Raw genomic sequence first — 27,775 nt, 5'->3', positions numbered from 1 at the left:
AGGTGCAAAGAGTTAAAGCAGTTACTAGGCTTTAGGCGAATGATTTGTTACAAAATAATTGTTTACTGTGTATGAATTAGTTACAATGTGTCAATGGTCTTAAATAATAATAATGTATCATAGTTATAATGTATCAGTTTATATGTGTTTATTAATTACAATGTGTCAATGGTCTTAGAAAATAATGTAATATTGCTCTTAAGGAGAGTGATTAGTTGCAATATATTGTTTGTTTTTTATCAGTTGCTATATGTATTAAGTATAGATGCGTGTATGTAGTTTGTGTGTATGTATTGTGTTTGTGTGTGTGTATTGTGTTTGTGTGTGTGTGTGTTTTTGTGTGTGTGTGTGTGTGTATGTATTGTGTTTTTGTGTGTGTGTGTGTTTTTGTGTGTGTGTGTGTGTATGTATTGTGTGTGTGTGTATGTATTGTGTTTTTGTGTGTATTGTGTTTGTGTGTGTGTGTGTGTGTATGTATTGTGTTTTTGTGTGTGTGTGTTTTTGTGTGTGTGTGTGTGTATGTATTGTGTTTTTGTGTGTGTGTGTTTTTGTGTGTGTGTGTGTGTATGTATTGTGTTTTTGTGTGTGTGTGTTTTTGTGTGTGTGTGTATGTAGTGTGTGTTTTTGTGTGTGTTTTTGAGTGTATGCACTGTATCAGTGGTGTGAAGGTTGTTTGGGGCTTTTTCTGCTCACAACATTAGAGGTTTGTGCCTTTCAGTTTTACTGTTGTTGAATCATTTCTGCTAATCTGGGGGGCACCTGGTGCAGGCAAGTTCCAGCCTATTTATATTTGTGCCAATTTACTGTGCGAGGGGGCAACACCCAGAAATGTTTAATAAGCTCCAGCTAAAGTGACGGAGGGAGAGAAATGTTTGTACTTTAACCCCTTGGCCAACGGTTTTTAAACAGCCGATCTCTTCCCAGAGGCTATTTAGCTTGTTTGGTTTTATCATGTAATGGGGCTCATTACACCCTGACCTAGAAACGGGGCAAACTGCTCTGTGCTTCTCCTTATAGCCCCTGCACTGTCTAACAAAGAGCTGTGGGGGGTTCCTCATACAATATTATTATGCCTTTAACATGTTTACTTCTGTGTATTTGCCCCAGCTGTTCCATCCTCCGTTTCTGACCACACAATAACTAAATAATAATAAAATATGAAGGAAGAAATTGCTGCTACAGTTGTTTTTCTAACAATGTTGGTGAAGAAACATGAGAAGCTGAGCAGGCAGAAGACTGAGACGTTTGCTGCTAAATTGACCACAATCCTGTTTGAGAAGTTTAAAAGTCACTGGTATCCTGAGACCCCAATAAAAGGACAAGCTTATAGGTAAGAGGGACAATGCTACTACACAATATCAGCCTCTGTATATAAACACCGGGCACAGCCCCAATGCTTCTAGTACATAATATCAGCAGGTTAAATAGCTCTGTATATAAACACCGGGCACAGCCCCAATGCTTCTAGTACATAATATCAGCAGGTTAAATAGCTCTGTATATAAACACCGGGCACAGCCCCAATACTTCTAGTACATAATATCAGCAGGTTAAATAGCTCTGTATATAAACACCGGGCACAGCCCCAATGCTTCTAGTACATAATATCAGCAGGTTAAATAGTTCTGTATATAAACACCGGGCACAGCCCCAATGCTTCTAGTACATAATATCAGCAGGTTAAATAGCTCTGTATATAAACACCGGGCACAGCCCCAATGCTTCTAGTACATAATATCAGCAGGTTAAATAGCTCTGTATATAAACACCAGGCACAGCCCCAATGCTTCTAGTACATAATATCAGCAGGTTAAATAGCTCTGTATATAAAAACCAAGCACAGCCCCAATGCTTCTAGTACATAATATCAGCAGGTTAAATAGCTCTGTATATAAACACCAGGCACAGCCCCAATGCTTCTAGTACATAATATCAGCAGGTTAAATAGCTCTGTATATAAACACCGGGCACAGCCCCAATGCTTCTACTACATAATATCAGCAGGTTAAATAGCTCTGTATATAAACACCGGGCACAGCCCCAATGCTTCTACTACATAATATCAGCAGGTTAAATAGTTCTGTATATAAACACCAGGCACAGCCCCAATGCTTCTAGTACATAATATCAGCAGGTTAAATAGCTCTGTATATAAACACCGGGCACAGCCCCAATGCTTCTACTACATAATATCAGCAGGTTAAATAGCTCTGTATATAAACACCGGGCACAGCCCCAATGCTTCTAGTACATAATATCAGCAGGTTAAATAGCTCTGTATATAAACACCGGGCACAGCCCCAATGCTTCTAGTACATAATATCAGCAGGTTAAATAGCTCTGTATATAAACACCGGGCACAGCCCCAATGCTTCTAGTACATAATATCAGCAGGTTAAATAGCTCTGTATATAAACACCGGGCACAGCCCCAATGCTTCTAGTACATAATATCAGCAGGTTAAATAGCTCTGTATATAAACACCAGGCACAGCCCCAATGCTTCTAGTACATAATATCAGCAGGTTAAATAGCTCTGTATATAAACACCGGGCACAGCCCCAATGCTTCTAGTACATAATATCAGCAGGTTAAATAGCTCTGTATATAAACACCAGGCACAGCCCCAATGCTTCTACTACATAATATCAGCAGGTTAAATAGCTCTGTATATAAACACCGGGCACAGCCCCAATGCTTCTAGTACATAATATCAGCAGGTTAAATAGCTCTGTATATAAACACCGGGCACAGCCCCAATGCTTCTAGTACATAATATCAGCAGGTTAAATAGCTCTGTATATAAACACCAAGCACAGCCCCAATGCTTCTACTACATAATATCAGCAGGTTAAATAGCTCTGTATATAAACACCGGGCACAGCCCCAATGCTTCTAGTACATAATATCAGCAGGTTAAATAGTTCTGTATATAAACACCGGGCACAGCCCCAATGCTTCTAGTACATAATATCAGCAGGTTAAATAGCTCTGTATATAAACACCGGGCACAGCCCCAATGCTTCTACTACATAATATCAGCAGGTTAAATAGCTCTGTATATAAACACCGGGCACAGCCCCAATGCTTCTAGTACATAATATCAGCAGGTTAAATAGCTCTGTATATAAACACCAAGCACAGCCCCAATGCTTCTAGTACATAATATCAGCAGGTTAAATAGCTCTGTATATAAACACCAGGCACAGCCCCAATGCTTCTAGTACATAATATCAGCAGGTTAAATAGCTCTGTATATAAACACCAGGCACAGCCCCAATGCTTCTAGTACATAATATCAGCAGTTTAAATAGCTCTGTATATAAACACCAGGCACAGCCCCAATGCTTCTAGTACATAATATCAGCAGGTTAAATAGCTCTGTATATAAACACCAGGCACAGCCCCAATGCTTCTAGTACATAATATCAGCAGGTTAAATAGCTCTGTATATAAACACCAGGCACAGCCCCAATGCTTCTAGTACATAATATCAGCAGGTTAAATAGCTCTGTATATAAACACCAGGCACAGCCCCAATGCTTCTAGTACATAATATCAGCAGGTTAAATGGCTCTGTATATAAACACCGGGCACAGCCCCAATGCTTCTACTACATAATATCAGCAGGTTAAATAGCTCTGTATATAAACACCGGGCACAGCCCCAATGCTTCTACTACATAATATCAGCAGGTTAAATAGCTCTGTATATAAACACCAGGCACAGCCCCAATGCTTCTAGTACATAATATCAGCAGGTTAAATAGCTCTGTATATAAACACCGGGCACAGCCCCAATGCTTCTAGTACATAATATCAGCAGGTTAAATAGCTCTGTATATAAACACCGGGCACAGCCCCAATGCTTCTAGTACATAATATCAGCAGGTTAAATAGCTCTGTATATAAACATCAGGCACAGCCCCAATGCTTCTAGTACATAATATCAGCAGGTTAAATAGCTCTGTATATAAACACCGGGCACAGCCCCAATGCTTCTAGTACATAATATCAGCAGGTTAAATAGCTCTGTATATAAACACCAGGCACAGCCCCAATGCTTCTAGTACATAATATCAGCAGGTTAAATAGCTCTGTATATAAACACCGGGCACAGCCCCAATGCTTCTACTACATAATATCAGCAGGTTAAATAGCTCTGTATATAAACACCGGGCACAGCCCCAATACTTCTAGTACATAATATCAGCAGGTTAAATAGCTCTGTATATAAACACCGGGCACAGCCCCAATGCTTCTAGTACATAATATCAGCAGGTTAAATAGCTCTGTATATAAACACCGGGCACAGCCCCAATGCTTCTAGTACATAATATCAGCAGGTTAAATAGCTCTGTATATAAACACCGGGCACAGCCCCAATGCTTCTAGTACATAATATCAGCAGGTTAAATAGCTCTGTATATAAACACCGGGCACAGCCCCAATGCTTCTACTACATAATATCAGCAGGTTAAATAGCTCTGTATATAAACACCGGGCACAGCCCCAATACTTCTAGTACATAATATCAGCAGGTTAAATAGCTCTGTATATAAACACCGGGCACAGCCCCAATGCTTCTACTACATAATATCAGCAGGTTAAATAGCTCTGTATATAAACACCAGGCACAGCCCCAATGCTTCTAGTACATAATATCAGCAGGTTAAATAGCTCTGTATATAAACACCAGGCACAGCCCCAATGCTTCTAGTACATAATATCAGCAGGTTAAATGGCTCTGTATATAAACACCAGGCACAGCCCCAAAGCATCTAGTACATAATATCAGCAGGTTAAATAGCTCTGTATATAAACACCAGGCACAGCCCCAAAGCATCTAGTACATAATATCAGCAGGTTAAATAGCTCTGTATATAAACACCAGGCACAGCCCCAATGCTTCTAGTACATAATATCAGCAGGTTAAATAGCTCTGTATATAAACACCAGGCACAGCCCCAATACTTCTAGTACATAATATCAGCAGGTTAAATAGCTCTGTATATAAACACCAGGCACAGCCCCAATGCTTCTAGTACATAATATCAGCAGGTTAAATAGCTCTGTATATAAACACCGGGCACAGCCCCAATGCTTCTAGTACATAATATCAGCAGGTTAAATAGCTCTGTATATAAACACCGGGCACAGCCCCAATGCTTCTAGTACATAATATCAGCAGGTTAAATAGCTCTGTATATAAACACCGGGCACAGCCCCAATGCTTCTAGTACATAATATCAGCAGGTTAAATAGCTCTGTATATAAACACCGGGCACAGCCCCAATGCTTCTAGTACATAATATCAGCAGGTTAAATAGCTCTGTATATAAACACCAGGCACAGCCCCAATGCTTCTAGTACATAATATCAGCAGGTTAAATAGCTCTGTATATAAACACCGGGCACAGCCCCAATGCTTCTAGTACATAATATCAGCAGGTTAAATGGCTCTGTATATAAACACCAGGCACAGCCCCAAAGCATCTAGTACATAATATCAGCAGGTTAAATAGCTCTGTATATAAACACCAGGCACAGCCCCAATACTTCTAGTACATAATATCAGCAGGTTAAATAGCTCTGTATATAAACACCGGGCACAGCCCCAATGCTTCTAGTACATAATATCAGCAGGTTAAATAGCTCTGTATATAAACACCGGGCACAGCCCCAATACTTCTACTACATAATATCAGCAGGTTAAATAGCTCTGTATATAAACACCGGGCACAGCCCCAATACTTCTAGTACATAATATCAGCAGGTTAAATAGCTCTGTATATAAACACCGGGCACAGCCCCAATACTTCTACTACATAATATCAGCAGGTTAAATAGCTCTGTATATAAACACCGGGCACAGCCCCAATACTTCTAGTACATAATATCAGCAGGTTAAATAGCTCTGTATATAAACACCGGGCACAGCCCCAATGCTTCTAGTACATAATATCAGCAGGTTAAATAGCTCTGTATATAAACACCAGGCACAGCCCCAATGCTTCTAGTACATAATATCAGCAGGTTAAATAGCTCTGTATATAAACACCAGGCACAGCCCCAATGCTTCTAGTACATAATATCAGCAGGTTAAATATCTCTGTATATAAACACCGGGCACAGCCCCAATGCTTCTAGTACATAATATCAGCAGGTTAAATAGCTCTGTATATAAACACCGGGCACAGCCCCAATGCTTAAGTAGTAAGAAGTGAATACAGCGCCAACAAGAGGCCAAGGGATAAATATACTCACAGAGAGATAAAAGAAGATTATTTAATGAACCATGTTAAAAAGCATCAGTTATAAAAGACTATATATAAAGACTATATATAAAAAATGTAAAAAGCACATATAAATAAAATTACAAATACAGGAATATCTTACAGAAGCGGCTCAAAGGGCCAAAGCTGATAATTACAATAAAAACAGAGGTAATAACAGGTGATCAGTGTGAGTGGTACACCAGAATAAGAGTGTATACTGATAAAACAGAATTAGCCTAAGTACAACTGTAGCAAGTGCATCAAGCAAAAAACTAATAAACAATAATACAAACAATAGTGTTAAAAATTAGTGTTAGAAAAATAGTGTTCCAAAAAATAGAAAAATGCACTGCAGTTTTTTGCTTGATGCACTTGCTACAGTTGTACTTAGGCTAATTCTGTTTTATCAGTATACACTCTTATTCTGGTGTACCACTCACACTGATCACCTGTTATTACCTCTGTTTTTATTGTAATTATCAGCTTTGGCCCTTTGAGCCGCTTCTGTAAGATATTCCTGTATTTGTAATTTTATTTATATGTGCTTTTTACATTTTTTATATATAGTCTTTTATTACTGATGCTTTTTAACATGGTTCATTAAATAATCTTCTTTTATCTCTCTGTGAGTATATTTATCCCTTGGCCTCTTGTTGGCGCTGTATTCACTTCTTACTACTTGTGCATATTTTTTGGAGGTTGGTTAGGATCTCTGTTTGGATACAGCTACATAATATCAGCAGGTTAAATAGCTCTGTATATAAACACCGGGCACAGCCCCAATGCTTCTAGTACATAATATCAGCAGGTTAAATAGCTCTGTATATAAACACCAGGCACAGCCCCAATGCTTCTACTACATAATATCAGCAGGTTAAATAGCTCTGTATATAAACACCAGGCACAGCCCCAATGCTTCTAGTACATAATATCAGCAGGTTAAATAGCTCTGTATATAAACACCAGGCACAGCCCCAATGCTTCTAGTACATAATATCAGCAGGTTAAATAGCTCTGTATATAAACACCGGGCACAGCCCCAATGCTTCTAGTACATAATATCAGCAGGTTAAATAGCTCTGTATATAAACACCGGGCACAGCCCCAATGCTTCTAGTACATAATATCAGCAGGTTAAATAGCTCTGTATATAAACACCGGGCACAGCCCCAATGCTTCTAGTACATAATATCAGCAGGTTAAATAGCTCTGTATATAAACACCGGGCACAGCCCCAATGCTTCTAGTACATAATATCAGCAGGTTAAATAGCTCTGTATATAAACACCGGGCACAGCCCCAATGCTTCTAGTACATAATATCAGCAGGTTAAATAGCTCTGTATATAAACACCGGGCACAGCCCCAATGCTTCTAGTACATAATATCAGCAGGTTAAATAGCTCTGTATATAAACACCAGGCACAGCCCCAATGCTTCTAGTACATAATATCAGCAGGTTAAATAGCTCTGTATATAAACACCAGGCACAGCCCCAATGCTTCTAGTACATAATATCAGCAGGTTAAATAGCTCTGTATATAAACACCAGGCACAGCCCCAATGCTTCTAGTACATAATATCAGCAGGTTAAATAGCTCTGTATATAAACACCGGGCACAGCCCCAATGCTTCTAGTACATAATATCAGCAGGTTAAATAGTTCTGTATATAAACACCGGGCACAGCCCCAATGCTTCTAGTAAATAATATCAGCAGGTTAAATAGTTCTGTATATAAACACCGGGCACAGCCCCAATGCTTCTACTACATAATATCAGCAGGTTAAATAGCTCTGTATATAAACACCAAGCACAGCCCCAATGCTTCTAGTACATAATATCAGCAGGTTAAATAGCTCTGTATATAAACACCGGGCACAGCCCCAATGCTTCTAGTACATAATATCAGCAGGTTAAATAGCTCTGTATATAAACACCGGGCACAGCCCCAATGCTTCTAGTACATAATATCAGCAGGTTAAATAGCTCTGTATATAAACACCAGGCACAGCCCCAATGCTTCTAGTACATAATATCAGCAGGTTAAATAGCTCTGTATATAAACACCAGGCACAGCCCCAATGCTTCTAGTACCTAATATCAGCAGGTTAAATAGCTCTGTATATAAACACCGGGCACAGCCCCAATGCTTCTAGTACATAATATCAGCAGGTTAAATAGCTCTGTATATAAACACCGGGCACAGCCCCAATGCTTCTAGTAAATAATATCAGCAGGTTAAATAGTTCTGTATATAAACACCAGGCACAGCCCCAATGCTTCTAGTACATAATATCAGCAGGTTAAATAGCTCTGTATATAAACACCGGGCACAGCCCCAATGCTTCTAGTACATAATATCAGCAGGTTAAATAGCTCTGTATATAAACACCAGGCACAGCCCCAATGCTTCTAGTACATAATATCAGCAGGTTAAATAGCTCTGTATATAAACACCGGGCACAGCCCCAATGCTTCTAGTACATAATATCAGCAGGTTAAATATCGCTGTATATAAACACCAGGCACAGCCCCAATGCTTCTAGTACATAATATCAGCAGGTTAAATAGCTCTGTATATAAACACCGGGCACAGCCCCAATGCTTCTAGTACATAATATCAGCAGGTTAAATAGCTCTGTATATAAACACCAGGCACAGCCCCAATGCTTCTAGTACATAATATCAGCAGGTTAAATAGTTCTGTATATAAACACCGGGCACAGCCCCAATGCTTCTAGTACATAATATCAGCAGGTTAAATAGCTCTGTATATAAACACCGGGCACAGCCCCAATGCTTCTAGTACATAATATCAGCAGGTTAAATAGCTCTGTATATAAACACCGGGCACAGCCCCAATGCTTCTAGTACACAATATCAGCAGGTTAAATAGCTCTGTATATAAACACCAGGCACAGCCCCAATGCTTCTAGTACATAATATCAGCAGGTTAAATAGCTCTGTATATAAACACCGGGCACAGCCCCAATGCTTCTAGTACATAATATCAGCAGGTTAAATAGCTCTGTATATAAACATCAGGCACAGCCCCAATGCTTCTAGTACATAATATCAGCAGGTTAAATAGCTCTGTATATAAACACCGGGCACAGCCCCAATGCTTCTAGTACATAATATCAGCAGGTTAAATAGCTCTGTATATAAACACCAAGCACAGCCCCAATGCTTCTAGTACATAATATCAGCAGGTTAAATAGCTCTGTATATAAACACCAGGCACAGCCCCAATGCTTCTAGTACATAATATCAGCAGGTTAAATAGCTCTGTATATAAACACCGGGCACAGCCCCAATGCTTCTAGTACATAATATCAGCAGGTTAAATAGCTCTGTATATAAACACCGGGCACAGCCCCAATGCTTCTAGTACATAATATCAGCAGGTTAAATAGCTCTGTATATAAACACCAGGCACAGCCCCAATGCTTCTAGTACATAATATCAGCAGGTTAAATAGCTCTGTATATAAACACCGGGCACAGCCCCAATGCTTCTAGTACATAATATCAGCAGGTTAAATAGCTCTGTATATAAACACCGGGCACAGCCCCAATGCTTCTAGTACATAATATCAGCAGGTTAAATAGCTCTGTATATAAACACCGGGCACAGCCCCAATGCTTCTAGTACATAATATCAGCAGGTTAAATAGCTCTGTATATAAACACCGGGCACAGCCCCAATGCTTCTAGTACATAATATCAGCAGGTTAAATAGCTCTGTATATAAACACCGGGCACAGCCCCAATGCTTCTAGTACATAATATCAGCAGGTTAAATAGCTCTGTATATAAACACCAGGCACAGCCCCAATGCTTCTAGTACATAATATCAGCAGGTTAAATGGCTCTGTATATAAACACCGGGCACAGCCCCAATGCTTCTAGTACATAATATCAGCAGGTTAAATGGCTCTGTATATAAACACCGGGCACAGCCCCAATGCTTCTAGTACATAATATCAGCAGGTTAAATAGCTCTGTATATAAACACCGGGCACAGCCCCAATGCTTCTAGTACATAATATCAGCAGGTTAAATAGCTCTGTATATAAACACCAGGCACAGCCCCAATGCTTCTAGTACATAATATCAGCAGGTTAAATAGCTCTGTATATAAACACCAGGCACAGCCCCAATGCTTCTAGTACATAATATCAGCAGGTTAAATAGCTCTGTATATAAACACCGGGCACAGCCCCAATGCTTCTAGTACATAATATCAGCAGGTTAAATAGCTCTGTATATAAACACCAGGCACAGCCCCAATGCTTCTAGTACATAATATCAGCAGGTTAAATAGTTCTGTATACAAACACCGGGCACAGCCCCAATGCTTCTGTTCAGTACAAGTAGCAATTGCATGTTTTCGTACCCTGAAATGCTTTGTCCATAAGTCGGGGAGACAGTAGTTAAAGGGATATGAAACCCACATTTTGTTTCTTTCATGATTCAGAGCAGCAACTTTAAAATTTACGCCTATTTAATTTTGAAATAGCAGGAATGTAAGCTTAGGAGACGGCTCATTTTTGGTTTAGCACCGGCTTGCTGATTGGTGGCTAAATGTAGCCGGGTGCTGAACCAAAAATGGGGTGGCTCCTAAGCTTACATTCTTGCTTTTTCAAATATACCAAGAGATTAACAAAATTTATAATAGGAGTAAATTAGAAAGTTTCTTAAAATTGCTGCTCTATCTGAAATCGTAAAATTAAAAATTGTGGGTTTCATATCCCTTTAAGCAGGGACTGTAAGCCTGGCAGAGCTATACACAATACATTTTACCTATAATGGCAGTGTCAGTTAAACCTTACACTGTGTACTCAATTTATATGAATATCCTGATTTATAGTAGTCAATTAAACGTTCATGATTGAGTGTAATTTTATATTGTGCTGCTGAACAGACCCCTCTAGCTATGGGGGCATATTCTGCAGGGGAGGGGGGACATATATTGTGCTGCTGAACAGACCCCTCTAGTTATGGGGGACATGTAGAGTGCTGCTGAACAGACCCCTCTAGTTATGGGGGACATGTAGTGTGCTGCTGAACAGACCCCTCTAGTTATGGGGGACATGTAGTGTGCTGCTGAACAGACCCCTCTAGTTATGGGGGACATGTAGTGTGCTGCTGAACAGACCCCTCTAGTTATGGGGGACATGTAGTGTGCTGCTGAGCAGACCCCTCTAGTTATTGGGGACATGTAGTGTGCTGCTGAGCAGACCCCTCTAGTTATGAGGGACATGTAGTGTGCTGCTGAACAGACCCCTCTAGTTATGGGGGACATGTAGTGTGCTGCTGAACAGACCCCTCTAGTTATGGGGGACATGTAGTGTGCTGCTGAACAGACCCCTCTAGTTATGGGGGACATGTAGTGTGCTGCTGAACAGACCCCTCTAGTTATGGGGGACATGTAGTGTGCTGCTGAACAGACCCCTCTAGTTATGGGGGACATGTAGTGTGCTGCTGAACAGATCCTCTAGTTATGGGGGACATGTAGTGTGCTGCTGAACAGACCCCTCTAGTTATGGGGGACATGTATTGTGCTGCTGAACAGACCCCTCTAGTTATGAGGGACATATTCTGCAGGGGAGGGGGGACATATATTGTGCTGCTGAACAGATCCCTCTAGTTATGGGGGACATGTAGTGTGCTGCTGAACAGACCCCTCTAGTTATGGGGGACATGTAGTGTGCTGCTGAACAGACCCCTCTAGTTATGGGGGACATGTAGTGTGCTGCTGAGCAGACCCCTCTAGTTATTGGGGACATGTAGTGTGCTGCTGAGCAGACCCCTCTAGTTATGAGGGACATGTAGTGTGCTGCTGAGCAGACCCCTCTAGTTATGAGGGACATGTAGTGTGCTGCTGAGCAGACCCCTCTAGTTATGGGGGACATGTAGTGTGCTGCTGAACAGACCCCTCTAGTTATGGGGGACATGTAGTGTGCTGCTGAACAGACCCCTCTAGTTATGGGGGACATGTAGTGTGCTGCTGAACAGACCCCTCTAGTTATGGGGGACATGTAGTGTGCTGCTGAACAGACCCCTCTAGTTATGGGGGACATGTAGTGTGCTGCTGAACAGACCCCTCTAGTTATGGGGGACATGTAGTGTGCTGCTGAACAGATCCTCTAGTTATGGGGGACATATTCTGCAGGGGAGGGGGGACATATATTGTGCTGCTGAACAGATCCCTCTAGTTATGGGGGACATGTAGTGTGCTGCTGAACAGATCCTCTAGTTATGGGGGACATATTCTGCAGGGGAGGGGGGACATATATTGTGCTGCTGAACAGATCCCTCTAGTTATGGGGGACATGTATTGTGCTGCTGAACAGACCCCTCTAGTTATGAGGGACATATTCTGCAGGGGAGGGGGGACATATATTGTGCTGCTGAACAGATCCCTCTAGTTATGGGGGACATGTAGTGTGCTGCTGAACAGATCCCTCTAGTTATGGGGGACATGTAGTGTGCTGCTGAACAGACCCCTCTAGTTATGGGGGACATGTAGTGTGCTGCTGAACAGATCCCTCTAGTTATGGGGGACATGTAGTGTGCTGCTGAACAGACCCCTCTAGTTATGAGGGACATATTCTGCAGGGGAGGGGGGACATATATTGTGCTGCTGAACAGATCCCTCTAGTTATGGGGGACATGTAGTGTGCTGCTGAACAGATCCCTCTAGTTATGGGGGACATGTAGTGTGCTGCTGAACAGACCCCTCTAGTTATGGGGGACATGTAGTGTGCTGCTGAACAGATCCCTCTAGTTATGGGGGACATGTAGTGTGCTGCTGAACAGACCCCTCTAGTTATGAGGGACATATTCTGCAGGGGAGGGGGGACATATATTGTGCTGCTGAACAGATCCCTCTAGTTATGGGGGACATGTAGTGTGCTGCTGAACAGATCCCTCTAGTTATGGGGGACATGTAGTGTGCTGCTGAACAGACCCCTCTAGTTATGGGGGACATGTATTGTGCTGCTGAACAGACCCCTCTAGTTATGAGGGACATATTCTGCAGGGGAGGGGGGACATATATTGTGCTGCTGAACAGATCCCTCTAGTTATGGGGGACATGTATTGTGCTGCTGAACAGACCCCTCTAGTTATGAGGGACATATTCTGCAAGGGAGGGGGGACATATATTGTGCTGCTGAACAGACCCCTCTAGTTATGGGGGACATATTCTGCAGGGGAGGGGGGACATATATTGTGCTGCTGAACAGATCCCTCTAGTTATGGGGGACATGGATTGTGCTGCTGAACAGATCCCTCTAGTTATGGGGGACATATATTGTGCTGCTGAACAGATCCCTCTAGTTATGGGGGACATATATTGTGCTGCTGAACAGATCCCTCTAGTTATGGGGGACATGGATTGTGCTGCTGAACAGTTCCCTCTAGTTATGAGGGACATGTAGTGTGCTGCTGAACAGTTCCCTCTAGTTATGGGGGACATGTATTGTGCTGCTGAACAGACCCCTCTAGCTATGGGGGACATGTAGTGTGCTGCTGAACAGACCCCTCTAGTTATGAGGGACATATTCTGCAGGGGAGGGGGGACATATATTGTGCTGCTGAACAGATCCCTCTAGTTATGGGGGACATGTATTGTGTTGCTGAACAGACCCCTCTAGTTATGAGGGACATATTCTGCAGGGGAGGGGGGACATATATTGTGCTGCTGAACAGATCCCTCTAGCTTTGGGGGACATGTAGTGTGCTGCTGAACAGACCCCTCTAGCTATGGGGGACATGTAGTGTGCTGCTGAACAGACCCCTCTAGCTATGGGGGACATGTAGTGTGCTGCTGAACAGACCCCTCTAGCTATGGGGGACATGTAGTGTGCTGCTGAACAGACCCCCTGTTACTACCTGCAGTATGTGTCACAACTTAACATGGCCAAACGGTTGTCTTATTTACTTAAATTAATTTTGCTTAGTTCTCTTGGTATCCTCTGAAGCCTAAACTAGGAGCTTAGGAGTGTGCACGTGTCTTTAGTATTCTATGGCAGCAGTGTGTTCCTGAGCTCCTCTACTTAGTCTTAAAGGGACATGAAACACAACATTTCTCTAATCAGATCATATAATTTAACAACTTTCCAGTTTACTTCTATTTAATTTGCTTCGTTCTCTTGATATCCTTTGCTGAAGGAGCACTAATTCACCACTGGGAGCTAGCTGAGAGCGTGACAAGAGGAATATATGTGCAGCCACCAATCAGCAGCTTCTGGGCCTACCTAGGTACACTTGAACAAAGGATACAAAGAGAGAAAAGTTATTTAAAATTGCTGCTCTTTCTGAATCATGAAAGAAAAAAATATTTTCATTCCTTTAAAAAAAAAAAAACACAAAACAAGTAAAATTGATAAAAGTAATTTGGAAAGGTGTTTATTGGATGGATCATGAAACTTTATGATAAAACGATATTTGTGCTCAACTGAGTAATACCAGCGCACTATGAGTTGGGTGCAATGCGAACGGGTTGCGCTCATGAGAGTGCGCTTCCATAGGCTTCAATGGAAGCCTCGTTCTGATGACGACAGACATGACACAGAACCGATGGGCAGAAATTTTAAATATATATTTAACTAGCTAATAAGTGCTGCACGTGCTCTCTGCAGATCTAGTGGGGCTGGATAGACACCGCTTACAGAGCAGGTAATATGAACCAGCACATCTGTTCAAATGGGATTATTTCCTGAGCCACAGATACTCGGTTGTCTACTCCTTGTCTATGGATCTTTTGTGACCCATAAACTACTTCTCACAACTCTACTGGATCTCAATAGACCGAGTATAATCGGTTCATGTGTTTACTGTTCTAGATAGCAGATTTTTATATCTGACATGGCACACTATATATGTGTATGTGATTTATATCTCTGACATGGCACACTATATATGTGTATGTGATTTATATCTGACATGGCACACTATATATGTGTATGTGATTTATATCTGACATGGCACACTATATATGTGTATGTGATTTATATCTCTGACATGGCACACTATATATGTGTATGTGATTTATATCTGACATGGCACACTATATATGTGTATGTGATTTATATCTGACATGGCACACTATATATGTGTATGTGATTTATATCTGACATGGCACACTATATATGTGTATGTGATTTATATCTCTGACATGGCACACTATATATGTGTATGTGATTTATATCTCTGACATGGCACACTATATATGTGTATGTGATTTATATCTGACATGGCACACTATATATGTGTATGTGATTTATATCTGACATGGCACACTATATATGTGTATGTGATTTATATCTGACATGGCACACTATATATGTGTATGTGATTTATATCTCTGACATGGCACACTATATATGTGTATGTGATTTATATCTCTGACATGGCACACTATATATGTGTATGTGATTTATATCTGACATGGCACACTATATGTGTGTATGTGATTTATATCTGACATGGCACACTATATATGTGTGATTTATATCTGACATGGCACACTATATATGTGTATGTGATTTATATCTCTGACATGGCACACTATATATGTGTATGTGATTTATATCTGACATGGCACACTATATATGTGTATGTGATTTATATCTGACATGGCACACTATATATGTGTATGTGATTTATATCTCTGACATGGCACACTATATATGTGTATGTGATTTATATCTGACATGGCACACTATATATGTGTATGTGATTTATATCTGACATGGCACACTATATATGTGTATGTGATTTATATCTGACATGGCACACTATATATGTGTATGTGATTTATATCTGACATGGCACACTATATATGTGTGTGATTTATATCTGACATGGCACACTATATATGTGTATGTGATTTATATCTGACATGGCACACTATATGTGTGTGATTTATATCTGACATGGCACACTATATATGTGTGATTTATATCTGACATGGCACACTATATATGTGTGATTTATATCTGACATGGCACACTATATATGTGTGATTTATATCTGACATGGCACACTATATATGTGTGATTTATATCTGACATGGCACACTATATATGTGTGATTTATATCTGACATGGCACACTATGTGTGACTTATATCTGACATGGCACACTATATGTGTGTGATTTATATCTGACATGGCACACTATATATATGTGTGTGTGATTTATATCTGACATGGCACACTATATATGTGTGATTTATATCTGACATGGCACACTATATATGTGTATGTGATTTATATCTCTGACATGGCACACTATATATGTGTATGTGATTTATATCTCTGACATGGCACACTATATATGTGTATGTGATTTATATCTCTGACATGGCACACTATATATGTGTATGTGGTTTATATCTCTGACATGGCACACTATATATGTGTATGTGATTTATATCTGACATGGCACACTATATATGTGTATGTGATTTATATCTCGGACATGGCACGCTATATATGTGTATGTGATTTATATCTCTGACATGGCACACTATATATGTGTATGTGATTTATATCTCTGACATGGCACACTATATATGTGTATGTGATTTATATCTCGGACATGGCACGCTATATATGTGTATGTGGTTTATATCTCTGACATGGCACACTATATATGTGTATGTGATTTATATCTGACATGGCACACTATATATGTGTATGTGATTTATATCTGACATGGCACACTATATATGTGTATGTGATTTATATCTGACATGGCACACTATATATGTGTATGTGATTTATATCTGACATGGCACACTATATATGTGTATGTGATTTATATCTGACATGGCACACTATATATGTGTATGTGATTTATATCTGACATGGCACACTATATATGTGTATGTGATTTATATCTCTGACATGGCACACTATATATGTGTATGTGATTTATATCTCTGACATGGCACACTATATATGTGTATGTGATTTATATCTCTGACATGGCACACTATATATGTGTATGTGATTTATATCTCGGACATGGCACGCTATATATGTGTATGTGGTTTATATCTCTGACATGGCACACTATATATGTGTATGTGATTTATATCTGACATGGCACACTATATATGTGTATGTGATTTATATCTGACATGGCACACTATATATGTGTATGTGATTTATATCTGACATGGCACACTATATATGTGTATGTGATTTATATCTGACATGGCACACTATATATGTGTATGTGATTTATATCTGACATGGCACACTATATATGTGTATGTGATTTATATCTGACATGGCACACTATATATGTGTATGTGATTTATATCTCTGACATGGCACACTATATATGTGTATGTGATTTATATCTGACATGGCACACTATATATGTGTATGTGATTTATATCTGACATGGCACACTATATATGTGTATGTGATTTATATCTCTGACATGGCACACTATATATGTGTATGTGATTTATATCTGACATGGCACACTATATATGTGTATGTGATTTATATCTGACATGGCACACTATATATGTGTATGATTTATATCTCTGACATGGCACACTATATATGTGTATGTGATTTATATCTCTGACATGGCACACTATATATGTGTATGTGATTTATATCTGACATGGCACACTATATATGTGTATGTGATTTATATCTGACATGGCACACTATATATGTGTATGTGATTTATATCTGACATGGCACACTATATATGTGTATGTGATTTATATCTCTGACATGGCACACTATATGTGTGTGATTTATATCTGACATGGCACACTATATATGTGTATGTGATTTATATCTCTGACATGGCACACTATATATGTGTATGTGATTTATATCTCTGACATGGCACACTATATATGTGTATGTGATTTATATATCTGACATGGCACACTATATATGTGTATGTGATTTATATCTCTGACATGGCACACTATATATGTGTATGTGATTTATATATCTGACATGGCACACTATATATGTGTATGTGATTTATATCTGACATGGCACACTATATATGTGTATGTGATTTATATCTGACATGGCACACTATATATGTGTATGTGATTTATATCTGACATGGCACACTATATATGTGTATGTGATTTATATCTGACATGGCACACTATATATGTGTATGTGATTTATATCTCTGACATGACACACTATATATGTGTGATTTATATCTGACATGGCACACTATATATGTGTGATTTATATCTGACATGGCACACTATATATGTGTGATTTATATCTGACATGGCACACTATATATGTGTGATTTATATCTGACATGGCACACTATATATGTGTATGTGATTTATATCTCTGACATGGCACACTATATATGTGTATGTGATTTATATCTGACATGGCACACTATATATGTGTATGTGATTTATATCTGACATGGCACACTATATATGTGTATGTGATTTATATCTCTGACATGGCACACTATATATGTGTATGTGATTTATATCTGACATGGCACTATATATGTGTATGTGATTTATATCTGACATGGCACACTATATATGTGTATGTGATTTATATCTCTGACATGGCACACTATATATGTGTATGTGATTTATATCTGACATGGCACTATATATGTGTATGTGATTTATATCTGACATGGCACACTATATATGTGTATGTGATTTATATCTGACATGGCACACTATATATGTGTATGTGATTTATATCTGACATGGCACACTATATATGTGTATGTGATTTATATCTGACATGGCACACTATATATGTGTATGTGATTTATATCTGACATGGCACACTATATATGTGTATGTGATTTATATCTGACATGGCACACTATATATGTGTATGTGATTTATATCTCTGACATGGCACACTATATATGTGTATGTGATTTATATCTGACATGGCACACTATATATGTGTATGTGATTTATATCTCTGACATGGCACACTATATATGTGTATGTGATTTATATCTCTGACATGGCACACTATATATGTGTATGTGATTTATATCTCTGACATGGCACACTATATATGTGTATGTGATTTATATCTGACATGGCACACTATATATGTGTATGTGATTTATATCTCTGACATGGCACACTATATATGTGTATGTGATTTATATCTCTGACATGGCACACTATATATGTGTATGTGATTTATATCTGACATGGCACACTATATATGTGTATGTGATTTATATCTCTGACATGGCACACTATATACAGTATGTGATTTATATCTGACATGGCACACTATGTGTGACTTATATCTGACATGGCACACTATATATGTGTATGTGATTTATATCTCTGACATGGCACACTATATATGTGTATGTGATTTATATCTGACATGGCACTATATATGTGTATGTGATTTATATCTGACATGGCACACTATATATGTGTATGTGATTTATATCTCTGACATGGCACACTATATATGTGTATGTGATTTATATCTGACATGGCACACTATATATGTGTATGTGATTTATATCTGACATGGCACACTATATATGTGTATGTGATTTATATCTGACATGGCACACTATATATGTGTATGTGATTTATATCTGACATGGCACACTATATATATGTATGATTTATATCTCTGACATGGCACACTATATATGTGTATGTGATTTATATCTCTGACATGGCACACTATATATGTGTATGTGATTTATATCTGACATGGCACACTATATATGTGTATGTGATTTATATCTGACATGGCACACTATATATGTGTATGTGATTTATATCTGACATGGCACACTATATATGTGTATGTGATTTATATCTGACATGGCACACTATATATGTGTATGTGATTTATATCTGACATGGCACATTATATGTGTATGTGATTTATATCTGACATGGCACACTATATATGTGTATGTGATTTATATCTGACATGGCACACTATATATGTGTATGTGATTTATATCTGACATGGCACACTATATATGTGTATGTGATTTATATCTGACATGGCACACTATATATGTGTATGTGATTTATATCTGACATGGCACACTATATATGTGTATGTGATTTATATCTGACATGGCACACTATATATATGTATGATTTATATCTCTGACATGGCACACTATATATGTGTATGTGATTTATATCTCTGACATGGCACACTATATATGTGTATGTGATTTATATCTGACATGGCACACTATATATGTGTATGTGATTTATATCTCTGACATGGCACACTATATATGTGTATGTGATTTATATCTCTGACATGGCACACTATATATGTGTATGTGATTTATATCTGACATGGCACACTATGTATGTGTATGTGATTTATATCTCTGACATGGCACACTATATATGTGTATGTGATTTATATCTCTGACATGGCACACTATATATGTGTATGTGATTTATATCTCTGACATGGCACACTATATACAGTATGTGATTTATATCTGACATGGCACACTATATATGTGTATGTGATTTATATCTGACGTGACACACTATATATGTGTATGTGATTTATATCTCTGACATGGCACACTATATATGTGTATGTGATTTATATCTGACATGGCACACTATATATGTGTATGTGATTTATATCTCTGACATGGCACACTATATATGTGTATGTGATTTATATCTGACATGGCACACTATATATGTGTATGTGATTTATATCTGACATGGCACACTATATATGTGTATGTGATTTATATCTGACATGGCACACTATATATGTGTATGTGATTTATATCTCTGACATGGCACACTATATATGTGTATGTGATTTATATCTCTGACATGGCACACTATATATGTGTATGTGATTTATATCTGACGTGACACACTATATATGTGTATGTGATTTATATCTCTGACATGGCACACTATATATGTGTATGTGATTTATATCTGACATGGCACACTATATACAGTATGTGATTTATATCTGACATGGCACACTATATATGTGTATGTGATTTATATCTGACATGGCACACTATATATGTGTATGTGATTTATATCTGACATGGCACACTATATATGTGTATGTGATTTATATCTGACATGGCACACTATATATGTGTATGTGATTTATATCTCTGACATGGCACACTATATATGTGTATGTGATTTATATCTCTGACATGGCACACTATATATGTGTATGTGATTTATATCTCTGACATGGCACACTATATATGTGTATGTGATTTATATCTCTGACATGGCACACTATATATGTGTATGTGATTTATATCTCTGACATGGCACACTATATATGTGTATGTGATTTATATCTCTGACATGGCACACTATATATGTGTATGTGATTTATATCTCTGACATGGCACACTATATATGTGTATGTGATTTATATCTCTGACATGGCACACTATATATGTGTATGTGATTTATATCTCTGACATGGCACACTATATATGTGTATGTGATTTATATCTCTGACATGGCACACTATATATGTGTATGTGATTTATATCTCTGACATGGCACACTATATATGTGCGATTTATATCTGACATGGCACACTATATATGTGTATGTGGTTTATATCTCGGACATGGCACACTATATATGTGTATGTGATTTATATCTCGGACATGGCACACTATATATGTGTATGTGATTTATATCTCTGACATGGCACACTATATATGTGTATGTGATTTATATCTCTGACATGGCACACTATATATGTGTATGTGATTTATATCTCTGACATGGCACACTATATGTGTGTGATTTATATCTGACATGGCACACTATATATGTGTATGTGATTTATATCTGACATGGGACACTATATATGTGTATGTGATTTATATCTCTGACATGGCACACTATATATGTGTATGTGATTTATATCTCTGACATGGCACACTATATATGTGTATGTGGTTTATATCTGACATGGCACACTATATATGTGTATGTGATTTATATCTCTGACATGGCACACTATATATGTGTATGTGATTTATATCTCTGACATGGCACACTATATATGTGTATGTGATTTATATCTCTGACATGGCACACTATATACAGTATGTGATTTATATCTGACATGGCACACTATATGTGTATGTGATTTATATCTGACATGGCACACTATATATGTGTATGTGATTTATATCTGACATGGCACACTATATATGTGTATGTGATTTATATCTGACATGGCACACTATATATGTGTATGTGATTTATATCTGACATGGCACACTATATATGTGTATGTGATTTATATCTGACATGGCACACTATATACAGTATGTGATTTATATCTGACATGGCACACTATATATGTGTATGTGATTTATATCTGACATGGCACACTATATATGTGTATGTGATTTATATCTGACATGGCACACTATATATGTGTATGTGATTTATATCTCTGACATGGCACACTATATATGTGTATGTGATTTATATCTCTGACATGGCACACTATATATGTGTATGTGATTTATATCTCTGACATGGCACACTATATACAGTATGTGATTTATATCTGACATGGCACACTATATGTGTGTGATTTATATCTGACATGGCACACTATATATGTGTATGTGATTTATATCTCTGACATGGCACACTATATATGTGTATGTGATTTATATATCTGACATGGCACACTATATATGTGTATGTGATTTATATCTCTGACATGGCACACTATATATGTGTGATTTATATCTGACATGGCACACTATATATGTGTGATTTATATCTGACATGGCACACTATATATGTGTGATTTATATCTGACATGGCACACTATGTGTGATTTATATCTGACATGGCACACTATGTGTGACTTATATCTGACATGGCACACTATATGTGTGTGATTTATATCTGACATGGCACACTATATATATGTGTGTGTGATTTATATCTGACATGGCACACTATATATGTGTGATTTATATCTGACATGGCACACTATATATGTGTGATTTATATCTGACATGGCACACTATATATGTGTGATTTATATCTGACATGGCACACTATATATGTGTGATTTATATCTGACATGGCACACTATATATGTGTGATTTATATCTGACATGGCACACTATGTGTGATTTATATCTGACATGGCACACTATGTGTGACTTATATCTGACATGGCACACTATATGTGTGTGATTTATATCTGACATGGCACACTATATATATATATATGTGTGTGTGATTTATATCTGACATGGCACACTATATATGTGTGATTTATATCTGACATGGCACACTATATATGTGTGATTTATATCTGACATGGCACACTATATATGTGTGATTTATATCTGACATGGCACACTATATATGTGTATGTGGTTTATATCTCGGACATGGCACGCTATATATGTGTATGTGGTTTATATCTCGGACATGGCACGCTATATATGTGTATGTGATTTATATCTCGGACATGGCACGCTATATATGTGTATGTGATTTATATCTGACATGGCACACTATATACAGTATGTGATTTATATCTGACATGGCACACTATATATGTGTATGTGATTTATATCTGACATGGCACACTATGTGTGATTTATATCTGACATGGCACACTATGTGTGACTTATATCTGACATGGCACACTATATGTGTGTGATTTATATCTGACATGGCACACTATATATATGTGTGTGTGATTTATATCTGACATGGCACACTATATATGTGTGATTTATATCTGACATGGCACACTATATATGTGTGATTTATATCTGACATGGCACACTATATATGTGTGATTTATATCTGACATGGCACACTATATATGTGTGATTTATATCTGACATGGCACACTATATATGTGTGATTTATATCTGACATGGCACACTATGTGTGATTTATATCTGACATGGCACACTATGTGTGACTTATATCTGACATGGCACACTATATGTGTGTGATTTATATCTGACATGGCACACTATATATATATGTGTGTGTGATTTATATCTGACATGGCACACTATATATGTGTGATTTATATCTGACATGGCACACTATATATGTGTGATTTATATCTGACATGGCACACTATATATGTGTGATTTATATCTGACATGGCACACTATATATGTGTATGTGGTTTATATCTCGGACATGGCACGCTATATATGTGTATGTGGTTTATATCTCGGACATGGCACGCTATATATGTGTATGTGATTTATATCTCGGACATGGCACGCTATATATGTGTATGTGATTTATATCTGACATGGCACACTATATACAGTATGTGATTTATATCTGACATGGCACACTATATATGTGTATGTGGTTTATATCTGACATGGCACACTATATACAGTATGTGATTTATATCTCGGACATGGCACACTATATATGTGTATGTGGTTTATATCTGATATGGCACACTATATACAGTTTGTGATTTATATCTCGGACATGGCACACTATATATGTGTGGTTTATATCTGACATGGCACACTATATATGTATGATTTATATCTGACATGGCACACTATATATGTATGATTTATATCTGACATGGCACACTATATATGTGTGATTTATATCTGACATGGCACACTATATATGTGTGATTTATATCTGACATGGCACACTATATATGTGTATGTGGTTTATATCTCGGACATGGCACACTATATATGTGTATGTGGTTTATATCTCGGACATGGCACACTATATATGTGTATGTGGTTTATATCTCGGACATGGCACACTATATATGTGTATGTGGTTTATATCTGACATGGCACACTATATACAGTATGTGATTTATATCTCGGACATGGCACACAATATACAGTTTGTGATTTATATCTCGGACATGGCACACTATATACAGTATGTGATTTATATCTCTGACATGGCACACAATATATGTGTAGTTGACTAATAAAACCTCTGTTGTCCTTAGGTGCATAAGGATTAACCAGCACCAGGCTATAGACTCTGTGTTGGAACAAGCTTGTGCTGCGAGTGATGTGGATTACAATGACCTTGGATTGCCCAAGGAGATGACTATCTGGGTGGACCCATTTGACGTTTGCTGCAGGTGAGGGACGATTATCAGAATGGTGGGGAACCTTACTGCAATCTACTAACCTGTAAAGCTTTGTTCTTCACAGATATGGTGAGAAAAACGACCCTTTTACTATTGCAAACTTTGTGAGGAAGGAAGAACGTAACGTATCAAACCGAATTAGCAGCGCTGTGGAAAAGGCGACCTCTGATTATCACTCAGGAACCTCCTCTGATGACGAAGCCAGCAACAAAAAAACAATTCCTACTGTCAGCAACCCAAACAGTGTCTATCAGGTAGCTATCTGGTTGCATTGGGGTCCCCTCGCTTAGTGAAACTGGTGGTTTTGTTTGTTTAGCCTGAAAAGGGCTGAAGTTTCTGAGTTTATAGCTGGTGAGCAAATAACAGCCGGGGGTACGTGCGTATTCTGCAGATGGCAGCCAGGGATACGTGCGTATTCTGCAGATGGCAGCCGGGGATACGTGTGTATTCTGCAGATCACTGGTCAGCAGATGGCAGCCGGGGATACGTGCGTATTCTGCAGATGGCAGCCGGGGATACGTGCGTATTCTGCCGATCACTGGGGAGCAAAGCCGGGGATACGTGCGTATTCTGCAGATCACTGGTCAGCAGATGGCAGCCGGGGATACGTGCGTATTCTGCAGATCACTGGTCAGCAGATGGCAGCCGGGGATACGTGCGTATTCTGCCGATGGCAGCCGGGGATACGTACGTATTCTGCAGATCACTGGTCAGCAGATGGCAGCCGGGGATATGTGTGTATTCTGCAGATCACTGGTCAGCAGATGGCAGCCGGGGATACGTGCGTAATCTGCCGATGGCAGCCAGGGATACGTGCGTATTCTGCCGATGGCAGCCGGGGATACGTGCGTATTCTGCAGATCACTGGGGAGCAAAGCCGGGGATACGTGCGTATTCTGCAGATCACTGGTCAGCAGATGGCAGCCGGGGATACGTGCGTATTCTGCAGATCACTGGTCAGCAGATGGCAGCCGGGGATACGTGCGTATTCTGCAGATCACTGGGGAGCAGATGGCAGCCGGGGATACGTGCGTATTCTGCAGATCACTGGTCAGCAGATGGCAGCCGGGGATACGTGCGTATTCTGCAGATCACTGGTCAGCAGATGGCAGCCGGGGATACGTGCGTATTCTGCAGATCACTGGTCAGCAGATGGCAGCCGGGGATACGTGCGTATTCTGCAGATCACTGGGGAGCAAAGCCGGGGATACGTGCGTATTCTGCAGATCACTGGGGAGCAGATGGCAGCCGGGGATACGTGCGTATTCTGCAGATCACTGGGGAGCAAAGCCGGGGATACGTGCGTATTCTGCAGATCACTGGTCAGCCGGGGATATGTGCGTATTCTGCAGATCACTGGGGAGCAGATGGCAGCCGGGGATACGTGCGTATTCTGCAGATCACTGGGGAGCAAAGCCGGGGATACGTGCGTAATCTGCAGATCACTGGTCAGCAGATGGCAGCCGGGGATATGTGTGTATTCTGCAGATCACTGGGGAGCAGATGGCAGCCGGGGATACGTGCGTATTCTGCAGATCACTGGGGAGCAAAGCCGGGGATACGTGCGTATTCTGCAGATCACTGGTCAGCAGATGGCAGCCGGGGATACGTGCGTATTCTGCAGATCACTGAAGCAATGCCTCTGACCCTAATGATCAGAGTCTGTGCTTTTATTTTCTTTAAGAAAGTACTGTGCAAATAATTAGACAAATTTATTAGCATCATGCACTTTCTTATAAAGCCCAATACTAGATATGCATAAAGTAGCACATTTTGGGGAACAATATCTGTTCTGTAGAGGGTTTTTGCACTTACTTTATACTAGGTAGTGACAGTCAAACAATGGACTAAAAATGTCTACACCTGGGACTTATGAAGCTGCATCTGTCTATTGGGTTTGGGTACAACAATATATTTGAGTTAAACTTATTTTTTGTCTCCCCTCTAGAGTACAGACTACAGCCAGCCCATACCTACATGGTCCCATTTGCCCCGTCGAAAGAACTATTCAAATGAAGTCTACCATCAGCAGCCATCTAAATACTATCCTCAGCACAAACCCTTCCGGCCCTACAGACCATCAGCGGCATTCTCTGGGCCCCGGGTTGACAAATATCATTGGGTTAACACCAAGCGATGACTGTTTTTTATTTATCCTTTGTCTTAATAATTTAATGGCACTTTGGTATTTTTAACCCTTCCATTTTGAGAACAGAAAAAATATTTTAAAAACAGATTTTAAATATTTTATGTTTATCAATTATACACGGACATGTTTGTTTATTAAACATGAATAAATCAACATTTTATAAA

The 27,775-nt window shown here is 39.1% G+C and overlaps 1 protein-coding gene across 2 annotated transcripts; it reads left to right on the top strand.

Annotated features, from left to right (window-relative positions):
• The first annotated feature begins 941 nt into the window (after nt 1-941).
• On the top strand, nt 942-27,775 carry BTG4 (BTG anti-proliferation factor 4). Of its 2 annotated transcripts, none has more exons than XM_053689827.1 (4): nt 942-1,330; nt 25,316-25,453; nt 25,527-25,716; nt 27,411-27,775. In XM_053689827.1, exons 1-4 carry the CDS (start codon nt 1,158-1,160, stop codon nt 27,600-27,602), a joined length of 693 nt encoding a protein of 230 aa, XP_053545802.1. In that variant the 5' UTR covers nt 942-1,157; the 3' UTR covers nt 27,603-27,775. The 2 variants fall into 2 exon arrangements, with proteins under 2 accessions (XP_053545802.1, XP_053545801.1); XM_053689826.1 differs by having other exon boundaries at nt 25,512-25,716.

The sequence above is a fragment of the Bombina bombina genome, chromosome 8 (assembly GCF_027579735.1).
Source record: "Bombina bombina isolate aBomBom1 chromosome 8, aBomBom1.pri, whole genome shotgun sequence".
NCBI lineage: Eukaryota > Metazoa > Chordata > Amphibia > Anura > Bombinatoridae > Bombina > Bombina bombina.
Note: the sequence above shows the minus strand (reverse complement) of the source record. Positions and strands in the feature narration are given on the sequence as shown.